Source organism: Antennarius striatus, chromosome 11 (assembly GCF_040054535.1).
Source record: "Antennarius striatus isolate MH-2024 chromosome 11, ASM4005453v1, whole genome shotgun sequence".
Classification (NCBI taxonomy): domain Eukaryota; kingdom Metazoa; phylum Chordata; class Actinopteri; order Lophiiformes; family Antennariidae; genus Antennarius; species Antennarius striatus.
The window spans coordinates 3,104,966-3,123,134 of NC_090786.1; the positions used below are offsets into that span (position 1 = coordinate 3,104,966).

The 18,169-nt window shown below is 46.9% G+C and overlaps 1 protein-coding gene across 3 annotated transcripts in view; it reads right to left on the reverse strand.

The window, feature by feature from the left end:
- The window catches only part of piezo1 (piezo type mechanosensitive ion channel component 1 (Er blood group)), a 38,574-nt gene that overhangs the window by 5,320 nt on the left and 15,085 nt on the right, over nt 1–18,169 (reverse strand). Inside the window, exons 3-42 of one of the 3 annotated variants that reach the window (XM_068326640.1) lie at nt 17,202–17,367; nt 16,760–16,901; nt 14,951–15,194; nt 14,656–14,869; nt 12,502–12,673; nt 12,145–12,249; nt 11,832–11,898; nt 11,585–11,691; nt 11,407–11,486; nt 11,128–11,308; nt 10,916–11,021; nt 10,610–10,791; nt 10,391–10,539; nt 9,455–9,616; nt 9,269–9,375; nt 9,014–9,180; nt 8,773–8,949; nt 7,890–8,015; nt 7,607–7,807; nt 7,328–7,532; nt 7,137–7,241; nt 6,363–6,763; nt 6,175–6,271; nt 5,902–6,067; nt 5,499–5,588; nt 4,693–4,775; nt 4,285–4,353; nt 4,101–4,201; nt 3,829–3,970; nt 3,610–3,678; nt 3,335–3,507; nt 3,141–3,247; nt 2,168–2,341; nt 1,836–2,094; nt 1,567–1,755; nt 1,089–1,295; nt 769–1,000; nt 533–692; nt 296–443; nt 55–207 (exon numbers count right to left, since the gene is read on the reverse strand). In XM_068326640.1, coding sequence (XP_068182741.1) covers nt 55–207; nt 296–443; nt 533–692; nt 769–1,000; nt 1,089–1,295; nt 1,567–1,755; nt 1,836–2,094; nt 2,168–2,341; nt 3,141–3,247; nt 3,335–3,507; nt 3,610–3,678; nt 3,829–3,970; nt 4,101–4,201; nt 4,285–4,353; nt 4,693–4,775; nt 5,499–5,588; nt 5,902–6,067; nt 6,175–6,271; nt 6,363–6,763; nt 7,137–7,241; nt 7,328–7,532; nt 7,607–7,807; nt 7,890–8,015; nt 8,773–8,949; nt 9,014–9,180; nt 9,269–9,375; nt 9,455–9,616; nt 10,391–10,539; nt 10,610–10,791; nt 10,916–11,021; nt 11,128–11,308; nt 11,407–11,486; nt 11,585–11,691; nt 11,832–11,898; nt 12,145–12,249; nt 12,502–12,673; nt 14,656–14,869; nt 14,951–15,194; nt 16,760–16,901; nt 17,202–17,367 — 6,185 coding nt within the window. Of the gene's footprint in view, nt 1–54; nt 208–295; nt 444–532; nt 693–768; nt 1,001–1,088; nt 1,296–1,566; nt 1,756–1,835; nt 2,095–2,167; nt 2,342–3,140; nt 3,248–3,334; nt 3,508–3,609; nt 3,679–3,828; nt 3,971–4,100; nt 4,202–4,284; nt 4,354–4,692; nt 4,776–5,498; nt 5,589–5,901; nt 6,068–6,174; nt 6,272–6,362; nt 6,764–7,136; nt 7,242–7,327; nt 7,533–7,606; nt 7,808–7,889; nt 8,016–8,772; nt 8,950–9,013; nt 9,181–9,268; nt 9,376–9,454; nt 9,617–10,390; nt 10,540–10,609; nt 10,792–10,915; nt 11,022–11,127; nt 11,309–11,406; nt 11,487–11,584; nt 11,695–11,831; nt 11,899–12,144; nt 12,250–12,501; nt 12,674–14,655; nt 14,870–14,950; nt 15,195–16,759; nt 16,902–17,201; nt 17,368–18,169 lie in introns of all 3 variants that reach the window. The other 2 variants (XM_068326641.1, XM_068326639.1) reach the window with 2 other exon arrangements.

Consider the following 18,169-nt stretch of genomic DNA (forward strand, 5'->3'; position numbering starts at 1 on the left):
ACGTCAGCAGAGGTGTTCCGACAGTAAAAAGCCAGAACCGGACAGGAACACGACCTGGAAGACCAGTTTTCCCAACACGGCTTTGCGCAGATACAAGGCTCTGTCGATGATCATGGTGCTGAACTGGATGAGCAGCATCACCAGGAAGGCCTCGGGAACCTGGTCCTCCGATAGCGTGGAGGCGATGTCAGCCGCCGCACTGTGTTTCTGAAGGACGGCGCCCAAAGGGAAACTAGTAAAGAGTCGTAACGCGACAGCTTCCACCCAACCGCTCGTCTTTCTACCAGCCTCTCACCCCAAACGCCCAAAACCCGAAGACGATGACGATGAAGTCGACGACATCGGTGAGGAACATCAGCGCGTAGACGTCGGTGGCGGCCCGATACTCAGCGTGGAGGATACCCCCGAAGAACCGCTGGACCGGCTGGTAAACGCTCTGAACGCTGCAAGACGACAAGGAAGGACATCGTAAAGAATGTTTCTAAATATCTAAATATCACATTATTGATCGATTATCCTGCCGCCGCCTCACCCGGACAGGAGGACATGTTGGATCTTGCGCCCCACAGACAGCAGCCGTTGGCTGGCCTCCTCCCTCCGCCTTCCTTTCTGCTTCTTCTTCTTCTTCTTCATTGGTTCTGAAGTGGGATCTGCATCCTCAGCTGTGGCCTCCACGGGAACTTTACCTTCATCTGCAAGTATTTTCTTTTTTAAAAAATGCTAACACACCCATCCCCTCACAGTTTACACAATAACGTAGAGACAAACCGTTGCTGCGTTGCTGTTTGGGCGGCTTCGGTTTCCTACGGAAGCGGATGCCGCTGCTTTTCTTCGGGACTTCCTCCATCATCGCCGCCTCTTCTTCTCCCTTTGCCTCATCTTCTCTCGGACCGCTGGAAGGATTTTCCGTTGGGGTTCCCTGTCCCTGTTGGGATCCATCTGGTGCTGGTTCGGCGGCGGCAGCAGAGCTGGTACTTGGTTCAGCATCATCTTCATCATCCTGCATCAACAAACACCGACGTTACAGCTTTTGGTCTCCATGTGAACAAATCTTCAAGAGAAAGCAGAAAGCGACGTTTTGCACCAACTTTTTCCAGTTTGACCGGGTCGGTCGTTTCCAGTTTGGATGTTAAGCTGGCTCCGCCTTCTTCTTCTTCCTCCTCCTCCTTTTCTCCTCCTTCTTTCTTCATCTTCCCATCTTCATCGGCTTCTTGAGCTTTTCCTTCATCTTTAGGAGTTTCAGGCGAGGAGATCTGCTCCTCCAGCGGGCCCTCATGGTCCCACAAGCCATAACGCTGGACACACACACACACACACACACGGAGGTTGAATAATTATGATTCCAACTGTATGTGTGTTTGTCGCTATAGCAACCATCAGTAGAAACATTCTACTCATCCTATCCTGTAAGACGAGGCCTAACCAGAATAATCCACCATCATTTGGGTGCAGAAAAGCAAAAATAAACACCTCTGTGTTGAGACGTAACTTAAAATCCACTTATCTAATATTTATCTATATTTATAAATATATATGGGGTGGCTGCTGGCGGCTGTCATCACTGACCATGAGCAGCGACCTGTGGAAGAACAGGGCCAGCAGCTGCAGGAGGTCGTATCGGATGTAGTTGTCGGTCTTCTCCAGGCCCAGGATGCGAGGTGGGAAGAAGGGCTTGTCCTCGTTCAGGGTCATCTCGTAAACGCTGTTCCAGGGGAAGAAGCCAAACTGGAAGAGGTATTTTACCACCACCATCACCTGGAAGGGGAGGGAGGGCAGCAGAGTCAGACGCTCTGGAGCTAACATGTCACTGTGTGCGTGCGTTTCAACGGTCAAACCTCCGTGTAGACGATGGCCGTCATCCAGAACCTCTTGGTGGGTCTGGGGACCGACAGCATGGCCCAGAGGAACACCAGGATGGGCAGCGCCAGCGATATGACGGAGGCGCTGACCACGTTGTTCAGGACGATGATGAAGTAGCAGACGAGCTCGGAGTTGGCCGCCAGCAGGTTGTACAGAGCGAACAGCAGCTTCAGCACGCGGCTCTGGGTGTCGTAGAAGTCCCGGCTTTGCTCCAGCTCCTCGATGAAGAACTGCCTGCGCGGGGGGAGGGACAGAGTCACAACTGGGAGCCGGAGACCATCGTCTTTCTTCAAGGGCGAGTGTCTACCTGTCCCCCAGCAGCTCGCTGGCCGTCCTGGAGTGTCTGTGCTGCTGGCTGGAGGGGACGGAGAGCGCCAGGCTGCTGGACGGAGGCTCTGGACTCAAGAGGTTTGTGGTGCTGTTGAGTCTCGGCCGGGGGGTGGATCGTCCGGTCGCGCCCCCGCTATCCACTTCCAGGCAGCTGAGACAGAGGATGCAAACTATGTAAAACACACTGTGTACAACTTCCCCCCACTATGACCAGTTTATAGAAAGTTTATAGAAGAACAAGAGCATTAAAAGGTTCCTATAATGGTTAATGTGCAGGAAGTGTAACACTGCCAGCAAAAAAACTCGATTTGAAATATCCTACAAACCCAAATGCATCATGTGACTCTTGAAAAAAAAATTACCCTGTGTAATTCACCCTCCACAACACAGGGTGGCGATATTAGCCTATTCAAACACACCTGGAGGAGTTAAAGCTGAGCAGACCAAAAGTTCAGTAAATATACTGTATTTACTATAGGCATCGGACACAAACAGGTCCAGTTTGAATGTGGACTAGATAGCCAGGTAGTCCTCAACATAAGAACACGACTGGTTCCGAGAGGTTGTTTGTAAGTTGAATTGTTCGTAAGTGGGGTTTTTTATTAAATTCAAATGTATAATCTCCATTTGAGGTAATTTAAATGTAATTACTACTCTAAATACTAAAGTAATATTCCATAAGACTGACCAGAAACAATAAAATGACATAAAAACAATACATGATGAAATTAAATACATGTACAGTATATTCGTTTTGAGTTAAGTCATTCTCCATTATATGTCGGTTTTGTCATTTCACCCAGAACTGCAGGACGATAGTCTGATATGGCGGCACGCGTTTGTTCGTATCTCCGAATGTTCGTAAGTTGAGGACTACCTGTAATCATCTTGTCTGATAATGAAACCACTACCACACACATCAGGTGACTGACAGGCATCAAACACCTCACCTGTACCGGGCGGAGTTGTCGGCGTCGCCGTCCTCCAGACACGACTCCAGCGTGGGGCTGTCGCTGCCCTGGGAAATCTGATCCTCGGTGGATTCTGCGGCGTGATGCTACCGGCCAGAGGGAGACAGACGCGTGGCTTCAGCACGAATGGCGGTTTCTCACCTCACGAACACGTCTGACGTGTATTTATTTACCTGCTGTATCTTGTGTATGATGAAGAAGCGCTCGTTGCAGAGGACCGTCGACGTCTCTCTGTACTGCTTAGTCAGCATGTTGAGCCACAGGGTCAGCCCGTCCACCATGGCGAGAACGATGGCCCACAGGAAGCGAAGGATATCCAAGATCCTCTGGACCATCTCGCCGTGTGCTGCAGACATGTCACCCAATCAGCTCCTTCTGCGTCGGCGCTTTAATACCGGACTGGCTCCTCAGGTCAGTGAACGCACCAGCATGTAATGAATGAACCTACCAGACTCCTGTTTCTCCGGCTCCTCCACCTGGGCGACGGGGTCCTCGAACACATCATCTCCAGAACCTGCTGTAATAATTATAGTATTTTCTGCACTATAAGGCGCACTGGACTATAAGGCGCACCTTCAAAAAAACAACTATATGTTTATTTTATGTGTAACTAGGAGACGGTGCTACAGGCATCAACCGTTGCTATGGCGTTTGGAGGATTTTTTACCTCCGGGCAGAGGCTCCCTTTTTGAATCCGCCCTTCCTTCTCGTTTCTTCCCCTTTCTCTCCGTCCTCCTGAGCGGCCTCTGGCGTTTCTGACGCTCCTTCAGAGCCGTCTTCACGCTGCTCACCCAGGCCTGGTACGCCAGCTGGGGGGGGGTAAACAACACAACAAACAAATCATGTGACTCGAGCATCGCTGACAATTCTGTCCTATTTTATAAACCGATGTTTCAACATGTAGAAGTGAGTGTGTTTTGTGACTCGGTCCTGTCGGACCTGACTGGCCGTCTGTTTCTGAGGCTTCTGCTCTTCAGACTGTTGCTCCTCCTCATCCTCACTGTCTGATTCAAACAGGTAGTACTCTCCTGAGTGGAGCACTGCGAGGATACACCACAATTATTAATGATCAGGATGAGGTTTTCCACCATCGTATTCTTCTCACGTGTGGAACGCTTCATACCTGTTGCGTGGTCCAACCACGGCTGGTGCCACTTCTTCTTTCTGGACTTCTTCTTGTCTTTCTGCGTCTCTGTGAGGAAACGAAAAGAAGGGAAGCAACGACCGCAATCAGATGAACGCAGAATGACGAAAAAAAAGAAAGAGAAGTCGGACAATCCCGAAGGAATATATGATGAATAAAAGGAAAGATGAATGAAATAGTTTTATGAGACAAAATAATTGTGGAATCTAAATTTTCCCCTGAAGATCTCTTGTGGATAAATATATTCTTAAGTAAAACTCCACTTCCTGGTTTGGTGTTTACACACTGACACCATTTAGCCTGAAGGCTGCAGGTAGACACAAGTTAATGAGGATCAGGTTTACTGACTGCTTCTCTGGTGGCAAACATTAAACCAGTCGGTCGTACCGACAGCCTGACTTTGGGGGGGATCTTCACTTGTTTTGGGTCCGTCTCTGTATTTCTGCTGCTTGGAGCGAATTCTCTGCATCCTGACAGACGACGACAAGAAGAGAAAGAAGAAACGACAGCAGGGATCAGGCTATTACCTGGAGGCTAACTGAACGAGCTCAGAAACACGTCAAACATGACACTATTAGCAGATGACATCACGGCTTGTCTGTGCGTGTGATGATGGATTGACATTCATACAAGTTTTGCATGAACATACAGTAAATAAAGTAAATAAAAGATTATAAAAGAGAAATGATTACAAACATAGCTGGAATATGACATAAGCAAAATAACGGCTGATGAATGCATAGAAATATTTATTTTTTAATTTTCCAACATTTGCTCATACTGAATACGCTGCATGGCCAAAAGTATGTGGACATGCCTCTGGTTTGTTTTTAATCTTAGAGTTAGCGTGCTATCATTAGCTGACCAGCACTAAATACAAACAACGATATGACAGATAATGAGTGTTTGCATTAGATAAAAGTTAAAAATTTGACTTTTGAAATTCTGAAAATGTAAAATTTGGATTAAAAAAAATTTTTTTTTAAATTTTGATGGCTTTCAGTGTAAAAATCAGTTATTAGGGTTGATTCTTTGACAATCTTGAAAGTTTGTGCCAATGACATTTTTTTTACCGTTGGTGCAAAATCAAAAATGCAAAATAAATATATATGCAATTCAGTGGCTGAAATATTTACAATTATTTTTAAATTTACATTAATTCTCAAAGTTTTTCTCACAAAAGCGTCACTTACGATCTCTTGAGCTGCGACAGAGATTTTTTCTCGGCTTGTTGGTGGAACTTGATGTTCTTCACGATGCTGGCCCTGAAGAGCTCAAAGCCCCTGGGAGGACGAGACAATCGACATTTAACGTGTTTTCGAAGCCGCAGTCATCAGTAATTACAGTATTTATCATCCGATTTGTGTTGAGCGATATAATCTGTTCTTAAATGATCGTTATTCCCAACATCTAATGAAAATAAGAGTATGGGGATCAATAAACGGCACAAACTAGAAGCTGTAGCTGCCAAACGGCAATCTATGCACGCTAATTTTATTTAAGCTTCTGAACAAATAAAATAATTGACTGTGAAAGAATGCATTGAAATAGATGCATTTTTATTCCCTTAATCCATTAATAATAATCCCGTCGTACCTGGAGGCCTGCTTTGCAGACGCCTGCAGCTCCGCCACCACATGCAGGAAGTAGAAACTGAGGAAGACCCTCCTCTGCAGCAGCAGGAACAGAAAGCAGATGCTGTCCCAGATGATGCCGGCCTCCTCCACCGGGAGGCTGCAGGTCTTATGGCTCACTGCTTTCGCTGTTGGGGGGGGGGGGGCAGAACAACACAAACACGAGGATAAACGATATTTACGGGCTGTAAAAACGTTTGCGAAGCTTGAATTTCTGATATATGAACGCTCTTACGGTCGTAATACCCCTTGACAGTGCAGACGAGGCTGAACAGCTGGATCACCCAGCAGAAGCCCTTCTGCATCTCCGACACAAACACACACGCCAGGATCTGAAACGCACACAATCAGCTGTTTTACTCACACACACACACACACACACACACGCATGCAGTGGCATCAAACGGCGAGCTGCGCCCTTACCGACAGCATGTTTTTAGATATAATGACCCCCACGTTGTAGATGATGAGGCAGTCCCAGAGGGCGAGGCGGGTCCTGGACGGTTTGACCAGCAGCCTGGTCCCAAACAGGAGGAAGAAGAAGCAGGCCAGCAAGTAGCCCAGACCGAACACGGAGATCCTGGTGGCGCCGGTGATGAACACCACGGACAGCACGAACCAGAAGAGGTGACGGAACGCCAGGACCTTCGCCATGTCCAGGTAACTCCTGCAGTTGATGAAGTTGGGCGCCGGGTTGAAGAGCCGGTCCTCCATGGGTTCGGGGTCGTCCGTGTTCTCGCCCGCCAGGACCATCCACTCCTCCGTGTGCTCGCACGCAAACACCGTCCACTGCTGCGACGCACACATCAGCAGCACGAAGTCGGCTGTGGACACACACACACACACACACACACACACACACACACACACACACTCACCGAGGGCCACGTCAGCGTAACGGCTGTCCCCAATGTAACTTATAAATGTAAGTAAATGTAACTCAATGTAATCTAAGTCACTAATATTACAGTTGTGCAGAAAAAACTATAATGTACTGTATATCTATTTTTAAACACTCTAACCTATAAGTCTCTCGGAGGGCCACATTAAATGATGCAGAGGGCCATATTTGGCCCGCGGGCCGTGAGTTTCACACATGTGTAATACTCCATCATCATCACTCTCCATCTTCTTCAGCTGTTTATGAAGATGTTATCCCGTTGCTACGGAAACAAGAAAGAATGCACGGACTCTGACCTATGAGGTTTTTGGAGTTGGGTACGGTGTAGAAGTCGGGCAGATAGATCCACTTGATGAGGGCGGAGTTCATCAGTACCGGAGTGTTCCACCGCCAGGGGTAGTCTAGACGTGCAGCACAGCAGGAGGGCAGTTAGTTACCCTCCCTGCCTGCGCCGGCGCACCTTCAGGCGGGCGGAGTCAGGACTCACCTATGCAGAGGGCGGGCGGGATGCCCACACACAGGAGGTACTGGTAGATCATGAAGATGCACAAGAACAGACAGTATCTGGGCCAGATCCGGGCGATGGCCGCCCGCCGCCGCCTCACCAAGATGGCGACTAACCAGCAGCCGTGGATGATCACCAGGAAGTTCATCCGCTGGCCAATCACGTTCACCGTCATCAGGAAGCAAATCTGGGAATGGGATTACGAGGATTACAATCCAAACAGCAACTCTTCTGGAGGAGGACCGGAGGGAAGAAGATCACCTCCAATCCAAACTTGTAGAAGGCGTAGTTGAGGAGGTACTTGAGGCAGGAGACCAGACCCCGGTCCAGGGTGTCCCTGGTGGCTGATGGGAAAAGAGCGGGGATGGTGGGAGGGGAGCGCTGGATCTGGCGGTAGTGGTGGGCCTGGTGGCGATACACGGTGGCTTCGAACACCAACAGCATCAGCACGATCAGATGGTTCTGGAAAGGAACAATCGGGACGTCATTGTGTATCGATATATCAATCGATTGATCGGTAATAACAGAGAGCTTGAACGCTTACCTTGCTGTATCCCAGGACGGTGGCGTCCTTCCTGATGCCGAACCATCGAGCCGGATCCACCGGCTCCTGGTACAGAGACGAGTTCATCATCTCCTCCGGCAGCAGGTTGGTTTCATTCATTAAAGGCTGTCACCGATAGAGGAGAACTGGTTTCACTCCTTCATCCAATTCACCCTCATCTAATTATAACATTTCCTGCACTATAAGGCGCACTGGACTATAAGGCGCACCTTCAATCAATCACCTTAATCACAACAACAATTTCAACATTCTTTCGTTTTTTGACAACATTCACGTAAATTGAATTATTGACCAATGACTTCACCTCAGCAAACATTTATAACCATTAATTAACTTGATTTTTTTTTCTTTCTCAAATTTAGACAGAATTTTTATCAACTTAAATTAGTCTTCCAAATCATTCCAACTTTCAATAGATTTGATTTCATGAAAAGTTCATTAGTACGATCACGAAACCCTACTGGATTATAAGGTTTATAAGTGAAAATTAAAGGCGTTACGTGTGTCTCATAGTGCGGAAAATGCCTAAATTATTTAAGCGTCCCACTGCCGATTAAACATAGAAACAGATTAAAGGTTCATCTGGAACACGTTTAGCGAAAAAGGAAAATGACAACAATTGCTTTCCTCATGTTTTTCATCAATATTTGTCACTCGAGGCAGAATTTCCATCTCGAGATGAAATGTTCCTCTATGGAAGAGTTTGGAGACGGAACCGGAGCGGAATGGAAACACTCCTGTTCCCTATCAGGACTGTTACCTCGTAAATTCCTTTTATTTGCAGACGCAGAGTCCATCGACCACCGAGGGCGATTTTTAAAGACGCGGGATGGTCACGCTAGCGTGTGCGCGCGTGTCTTACCATGCTGCAGTTGCTGGAGTACTCCACCGGGTTGACCACGCTGAGCTGGTAGAGCATCTTACACACAATGATGACACACGCCCACACCGTGGACAGACAGGACGCCATGGGCCGGAATCGGCTGTAAGGCATCGCCAGGGACCACAGGACCACCAGGACCAGGTTCATCACCGACGGCTGCGGACAGGACGCCGGGTCAGGATGGAACGTTTGTAAATCAACACGTTTGTGTCAGAATTACCTCTTCCAGCGCGACCCAGACTGAGAAAAAGGCCACCAGTTTGAGGATGTGCAGCTCCAGAAGCCTCCAGAGAAACACCTGGACTTTGGTGAGGTTGTCGGAGAACCTTCTGGACAGAACCAGGAGCCGGTCCATCACCAGGCCCCATTTACTGGGCACCGGCTCCACTGGATGAAGGGAAGAGGGAGGAAGAGGAGAGGATGAAGGATCGCTTCGCCAAACCAACGCATCCCATCAACCTGAAGGCGTTTTTACTTTCATCTTCGGATTCTTCGTCGACGTTCGTCAGCAGGTCTTCTTCCTCGAAGTTCTCCCCGACGTTCCCGGAGCCCGATAGCTCCGCCCTCTCGCTGCTCTTCCTCCTGGAGGAAGACGATGGAGGTGACGCGGACGGAAACAGACCGAACCTCCAGGTGGGAAGGTGGAAGATGTGGCGTTTACTTGTTGTGTAGAGGCGTGACGTTCTCCAGGTCGGTGATCCTCATGAAGGGTTTGTGGAAGTAGTGCAGCTGCAGGATGCAGGCCAGCAGGAAGAAGCCGGGGATCAGGATGCTGCTGAAGAGCTCGGACAGAGCAAACGTCTCCAGACCGACGGCTGAGAGCCTGAGGAGGACAGGGCGTCGCCGTCACACCTTCATTATTTAACTATCTTTATTATACTGTAGTTTATTTCTGCCATGAATCCTGAAGGCGAATCTAAAGGCCTTAATTTACCACTTAAACGAAGCAGCAGCTAAAGGTGGACCTCATTTTATATATAATATATAATAGTTGTTTATTTATGGTAAAGTTGTTTTAATTCTAAAATAAAATTCTGTAGTATCTGTTTTTTTACTTATAAAATACTGTATTCTAACTATGAAAATTATTTACCAAACCAATATAAGTATTATTATTATTATAAGTATTATAAATTAAATTAAATTCCGTGAATTTATTATATTTGAGGAAATATGTACAATTTACAGTTAAATATGAGCATTCTAAATAATAATTATAAAAAAATTATATTATAATACCAACAATTACATAATAATTATTCTTACTAAAAGATCTAAGGTAAAAGAATTATTATAATAACATTATGTTGATATTTTAATAATAAATATAATAATTTCCCTACGGGGATCAATGAAGTAAAAAAAGTTTAATAAATAAATATGTTAAAAAAAAATTAAAATAAAATAAAGTTTAATTAGTATTTATCTGGTATCTAGTATTTATAATACTTGATACCAAAGAAGATGATCATGAATAAAAGAATAAGGATTAAAAGGAAAGAATTATTATACATAAGTAAATATTTTCTATTTAGAATCACAAGTTTGTCGCTGGAACAGAAGCAGGGGGGGGGGGTCTGTTCTATGAAGAACCTACTGCTCTTCCGTGAAACCAGTGAAGTTCCTCCAGTAACCAGGAAAGTCCTCAAACTGGTAGGTGTAGATGGAGATGAGAACCAGCATGGTGTAGGCCACAACCAGCCACCAGAAGAGCTTCAGCAGACGCCTCCACAGAGAGTAGTACACCTGAGAGACAGGAGGATGTCGGTAAGATACCGACGCTTCTAGAAAATAAACCCATCGCCTGCCCCCCCACCTGGTAGAGGCACAGGCAGATCAGGAACAGCAGCATGTAGACGATCTTGTATCCGACCAGTTTCCCAGCGAAGGAGACCATGATGAACATCCCTCCACACACGTAGATCCAGTATTTGGCGTAGCAGCTCATCACCATGCCCCCGAGAACCTTCAGCACCGACTCGCTTCCGGCCGCCTCTTCTGCCAGCGAGGAAGACGAGGAAGACGAGGAAGAGGGGGGTTGGAAAGATTGAATGGAATATTCTTGGTGTGATTTAAAGTTTGTAAAGAACGCTTAAAAAAAAAAAGTGACTTCATGTCTGACCTCCTGTGGTGACTTCCTCCAGCGGCGCGACCATCTTCCTCTTGAAGCTGAAGTTTTCCTTCACTGACTGACGCACCAGCAGCCAGAAGGTCAACGTGAACAGAAGCTGCAAAAAATAACGGAGATGCATGGAGAAACATAGAGCGCGATGACTCGGTTTGGTGTAATTCCTGAAAAGCTGATGGAGGAAGGAGGGCGGGGGGCGATCTTACCATAGCTCCCAGTCTGAGACAGGGGTACTGGGCCCGGTCCAGCCCCAGCTGCCTGAGGCTCATGGTTCCCACGGTGGTGGGCAGCTCCGGCTGGAGCTCCATGCCCCAGACGTACTGCAGGCAGCACAGCGCCACGCCGTACAGCAGGATGAACGGCGAGCAAAGCGTGGCGGCGTGTCGTCTGGACAACGGGACAAGCGCGCTGGATTTTCAGACAATCGAGGCACGGGGACGGACGCGTCCGACTTTTTTTGAAAGGTGAAAAATTTATAACTCTACCTGGCACGCAGGATCCAGATGAGACACGCCCACAGCAGCAGCACGAAGGTCAACCAGCTGTGATACGTGATGCTCCACACCTGGACCGAAAAAAGGGGAAAGACAAGGCGTGACGACGGGAACGCCACGCATCGGTGGTGAGCCACCAGGATGTCACGGTTTGGATTGGAACGGTTACCATCATGGCGATGAGAGCGCAGACGTAGCTCTGCTGCATCACCACCTTCCCCAACAGGAAGAACGGACTTTCGCTCCGCTGGCGGACGGGGGCGCCGCCGCCTGTATCTGCTGGAGACAATGGTGGTCCTTTGTAAATAAACGTCCCTTTTTGATTGATTGCGATGCAGCTCCACTCCCATTTATGGGCTCAAGCGTAAACAGGGCAGTAGTAGAGTGACTAGTAAAGCTGTCGGAACGCCACTGACCCAGATCTGGATGAGTCTCTGCAGCTTCTCCTCGACTGCTCTCCGATCCCATCGACAGGAGCATGAGCTGAAAATAAATAAACATTTAAAGTTTAATATTTATTTTATATTTTCTAATGACTTGAGGGGTCAGAAATACGATAAACAGTTCGTGTTTAACGATCGGAAATGGAAATCAGAAGTAATTCCCCCTGAAGCCACTCCACGACTCAAGCAGAGGACAACCTTCCAAAGCCACGCCCCTCACACACGTCAGAGCCTAAGCTCCGCCTCCGTCAATACTGCTTACACAGATTTTTTTTGGAGTATATACCTGTGTGTCGTCTTCGTAGCTCTCTTTGGGTTCAGTCCACGACCTCAGCTCCACCATCTCTTCCTGTAACGCCTCCGTCTTCACCTGCTTCGTATCTTTCTCCACCTGCGACGCAAAAACAGAACAAACAACAAACAAACAATTTGTTGTTGTTTTTGTTGCCTGCTTGCTAATTTGCAGGTGAAATACAATTATAAACATTGAACACTCCAATGACCCCCCGCCCCCCTTTGGGAAGATCTGTAATCAATCCGCTTTTAGGAGACTTTATTTAAAATAAACCCACAGGGATAAAAATCAAGATAAAAATTATGTTATCATGACAATTAAATTCTGTATTAATGAAGTAACAGATACCTGTTTAGGTGAAACGTGACACCCTGTCTTGAGAACAGTTACTATGGCAACGTAGAGGAGGAACAGTATTCCTGGATTGACATAAACGGGCCAATCGTGACGGGTGTTCAGGTTGAGGTCGTAAGGCGAGGAGCAGTTTCCGGGTATGATGAAGTCCTTCAGACCGAAGAGTCTAGAAAACAACGGATTAGATCAGATTAGAGAGGATAGGATTAAATCCAGTCTTGTGATCTGGACGGGTTGTCAGTTAAATAAATTGGGATTGAAGGAGAGACGTTGTAAAAGATCGTTTTTGTTTTCCAGCCAGTAAACCGACTGAATGTCAACCGGAACCCAACGAGGAAAGAAATACATCAAATAAACTGTCTTTTTCAAAGTTCCGTAATTTATTTGAGATATTTACAGCATTTTGAGAATAAATTATGCTCAATGTTAAAGACTTCAATCATATTTTGTAAATTTTCAAAAACGATACAGGCGAGATGAAATTGAGCAATACCACCAGAAACAGTAGGGGGCAGTGTAGCTGCCAGTAGAGTGAGAAATGAAACAAAGAGGAAGAAAAACAGAGAAATGAAAAACTCTCCATGTATTTAAAGACCTCAGACGACATTGTTCGCGTCACCTTTAACCTTTTGTATTCGCTAGGTGCGTTAGCCTCTTCTACTGTCGCCATAGGAACCGCTGTCCCTTGACTGTAGGTAAACGTCAGGTGAGACAGGTTTGATATTGAAGTGATGACGACACACAGGTGATCGAGGAGATGAAGGAATGCTGCTCTGCTAGTTCATCTTTAAGTTCAGCCAGCAAGGTCGTAGCATTAGCTGTTAGCATCATTCCACACATACCCCGCCTAGAAATCACATGTCCTCCTCACATTCCTCTCCTCCAAGTCACACACTTCTGTTTTCTTTATCTTGATCTCTTTATACCTGAACGCACACACACTCTTGTTTTTAGATTGAAGTGTTAACTTTATGAACGACATCATGAAACAATGCAGCTCGGAAAACCGTAAAAAATCACAATGTAAAAATGTTTCGCATCATCTCAACCTGAAGTTAAGCTCCTGACCCTGGAACCACACTTTATCTCAGACTGTTTATTTAAGCCATTGTATAATCTCAGCCTTGCTTTTTGAAGTTATAACCCCTCAACTAACTCTGTAAGGCAAAGCAAACCCTTATCTGAGGCTGGGAATGTAACACGATTGTGCCAATTAGCCTGAGAATAACAGCCGCCGTCAGCAGGATTTATGGAAACGATGCTGTTGAGTGAAAAATGACAGAAAAGTTTTGACACTTTCACGTTTGTGATGGCAAAAATATTGGAGTTTCAAGTTTAGATTAAAAAAATGTTTTTTTAAAAAGCATAAGAACCAGGAAGTGATGTTTGTGAATGGTGATAAATGAGAAAGAAAGGTCGACAAAAACATGAAGAGTTTGTTCTTGAACACGGAAAAGATGTGATAATATACAGATAACAGAACAGACATCATGTTAAGGCTTCATGATAGAGACTATCTGGTTGATTATATAAAACAGGGGTGTCAAACTCATTTTCACCAAGGGCCACTCTGACCTTTTATGCTCTCGTGGGCCACATAAAATGATGTGGAGGGCCACATTTGGCCCCCCCGGGCCTTAGAGTTTGACACATGTGATATACGGGATAACGGTTGGTAAAATGAAGTTTGTGACACAAACATGATGAATTCCTGCACCTGGACAGATGTCTGTTACGGATACTGATAATATTTTACTAACATCATCAGGGAAAATGCAGAAACAGGACGTCAGAACAAGTTGAACTCTTGCATTTTGTTCGTTAATCACGTTGGAAAGTAATTAAACTAAGTGACGATGGAGCCGGTAAATCACCGCCAATTAAAGATGAGTTTGATGGTCTTTTATGGAAAGCCCCCCCCCATGAAACTCTTTCGTCTGATTAAAGACTTTCATCACACTGGACGCTACAATCAGCTGATGCGTTTCTCCCTCCCTCCTGTTTTTCCAACGGAACTCCAGCAGCTGTTCCTGCAGATTCCGCCTCGCCATCTGAACCAAGCGGCAGAACTCGCAGTCGCCGAATAGAATCCATGTGCCGGTCACACCCAGTGGGTTTGTATAAATAAAGCCACTTTTCCTGTCTTACCTGGCCCACAGGCTGTGTGGGGGGAAGAGGGCCTGGGCCAGAAGGCTCTGGTACAGGTAAAGGCAAACCATGTGACCAGAAGTGAAGAAGCCCACCATCACACACAGCGCATTGAAGCCCAGGTGGCTGATGGGAAGGTGGCACGCCCACCAGGTGCAGACGCCGATGAAAAGCAGGAAGTAGATGGCTGAGAAAGCCGACGGCAGCGTGATGCCTGCGGGGAGGGAAGGAAGGAGAGGAGGTCGATGTAGAAAAATAAAATCTCAGATTATAATTTATGTTAAACTGAACGTACCGGCTAACGCCAGCAGGCTGACGGCCAAGATTCTCCCCAGATCCCGCAGAACTTTCCGAGCCGTGGCCTTCAGACGCTCCGCCAGCTGCTTGGCTTTGGTTGCCGTGGAAACCTCCTCCTCAGGGTCACCGGGCAACGACGCCTCGTCTTCGTCTTCACCTCCCGATGGCTCTTCTTCCTCTTCCTCCTCCTCCTCCTCCTCCTCCTCCTCCTCCTCTTCCTCGTCCATGGGGTCGTCTTCCAGCTGAGGTGGAAAAAATGGACTTATATTACAGTCGGTTTAGCCGAAATCTGGAAAACGAAGCTACGGAATTCCATCTGACACAAAGTATGAATAAAATCTGTCAACTGCATTTTTCCTTTTTACGATGCTTAAACTTTTTCCAGTTCACATCACAGACGATTCGCTGCTCGGTGACATCAGGAGAACAAAGAGGTCTAATCAGGAGCAGGGGTTCGATGTTTTGATGATTTTTGGATTCACAATCAATAAAAAAATGGTAAATGATTGATTATTTATTGTGCAGCAGGGATTTAATGCATTGGATCGCACCACCTGTCTTTACCGCATGTTGTCACTGCTCAGCGTTAAAGATTACAGGTTCAGAATCAGATTCCATCATGGAATTATAAACAGGCTTAAAAATAACTGCAGTGGGCCAACAACTGTGTTCACACACACACACACACACACACACACACACACACACACACACACACACACACACACGCACACACACACACGAGACACACAGATATGCAGCAACAGGTGGCAAAGATCTGATGCTTCTTATTACTGAGACAGGAATATCAGCCATGGCATGCTAACTCACCCCCCCCCCATAAAAAAAATAATAACATACTAATAATAATAATAATCTGGAATAATAGAAGCCAATAATCAATTAATATTTCCTTTATGTGGTGCTTTTATTGGGATATTCAGGTGAACAACACACACACCGCTCTTCTAGGCACGACTTCCTCCAGGTTGGAGGGTTCGTGGTCCTGTCGGTCACCTGGGGGGGGGGGGGGGGGTTACAGTTCAGAAAGTTCAGTTCGCGATCCGACCGTGTTACTAAATCTGTGCGGTGACGCTGTGCAGCTGGACGCAGCGTTTAGTTGTCCCTCCTGGTTATAAAGCCAGATCGCCCTCCTCCCCAGAGGCTCCTTCATCATCCTTCATGTTTTCACGCTCGACTCCAGCGCGCCGCGTGTGCAAGCGTGTCCGAAAATTGGTGCAAAACGCCGCCCGTTACAGCTATTAGATATAATTCATTCAGTCAGTTTCAAGCATCAAGTATGACATCACCTGACCCCAACGCTAACCCATCAATCTTCAACGAAATGTGACGTATGTGAGAGAATGTGTGTGGAACACGTCAAATCGTTCAACAGAGTGGACACTCAAATGACCTCAAGCAATGATTATAGACTGAAAGAACAATTCAACTCAGGAACCGATTGTGTTTGTAAGTTGAGGACTACGTGTCATCGGTGAAGAGTTCCCCGTCTAACCAGAAACAAGCTGTTCCGTGTAAGAAAGAACGTTGACTCGTGGCGTACGGCCCACGCCGAGGGAAATCAAGGGGGAACCATCAGATGTTTCTCGCCACACACGACGCAATCACGACCATCTGGCCCACTGGAAACTCACTCCGACCAATCAGGACGTTCGAGCTTCCCTGATGAACAAAGTGGCCTCAGATGGAGACGACGCGCCGCAGGTGGAGAGGCGTGACGCAACGTACGCAAGCAATTCATAGAAAGAAAAAAAACACACACAAAAACGGACACACCGCGACTCACCGATGTGATGTTGGCGGCCGCCACCATTTCTCTGTTCCTGACCAATCGGCTGCAGAGGATGATGGTCGCTAGGGCAACCACACACACACCCAGGTCGGGGCAGAGCAGACGTAACACGCTCCAGGGATCGTCCAGGGGAAGCCTGCGGGACAAACGCACGAGGGGCGAATCAAACACGTCCTGCACGCCGAACGATGATGTCACACATTCCACACGGTTTAGTTCAGCGTGAAAATAATATGTTTATTGTATGTGTGTGTGTGTGTGTGTGTGTGTGTGTGTGTGTGTGTGTGTGTGAGTGTGTTTGAGGGAAGTAAGATCCATCTGCTCTTGATTTATGTCACACGGCGGTGTTTCCTCTAGACAAACATGTTTCCCCCTATTCCCCAAATCAGCCTCTAAGCGTCAGAGACAGCAGCGTGGACACCTGAACGCATCATACCTGGACAGCCCTATGTGTCGGCTGATGACATCCAATCGTGAACAGTTATCGCCTATTGCGATGTTGAGCGGGGGATACGTGTAGAGCACCGTCTGGAAGCAGATGTGACAAACAACGAAGAGCAGGCTGGTGCCGAACACGGCGCGGATGAACCGTCCCGTGTGGCCTGCAAGACAAAGCGGAGGGAAAAGTGGGAATTCAAAAGCTGGAATCCTTTAGGATTAACTAATCCATGTTTCATCCCTTGTCTCTACAGGTGAAGGAAATAAAACACACTCATAATAAACATATAGGGATTAGCCTGAGGCGTGCCGGGTTATTTTTCCCGGCTGTTTGTGTTTCCAGCCCAACCCCGATGGAATTCACCCCAACCCAACCCGATAAGAAGAACCAAAAACACGGCTGCATGCCCAAAAAATGCGTCTTTAATGTATTTTTTGGATGCCTTCTCGTCTTTTTTTTTTCTCATCGGATAAAAGTTTCTGAATGCAGTTTTTTTGCAGAAAGCATCTGGTCTGATGATGTCACATCCAGACGTGGAACTCGCTCTGATTGGCAGATTGATTTTTGGACCCCGCCCAGCTCCAAGTGAGGCTGTTATGCATTTAAAGTTAACAATAGGTGGAGGTGGTTTCAGCCCAATGACCTGTAATCCTGCGCCAGCCATCCTGAACCAACTGCTTGATGGTTCCATTAGTCTTTGGCCTCCCCATCCCCAAGATCACTCCAGGCCCCCCCCACCACCACCACCACCACCACCACCACAGCTTCCTCTGGCCTGGTTCACCATCTTTTTGGGTCCTTTCACACACAACCGCACAACCATTTCACACATTATAGCTTCAGGAAAAGCAAACATCTCGTTTGTCGGCGGTACCCAATATCTTCGGAAAAGGGAGGAAAAAGGAAAAATTCTAGGAAAGCCAAATTTATTCCAAATTGATGGAGATATTTTGATGTGATGCTGC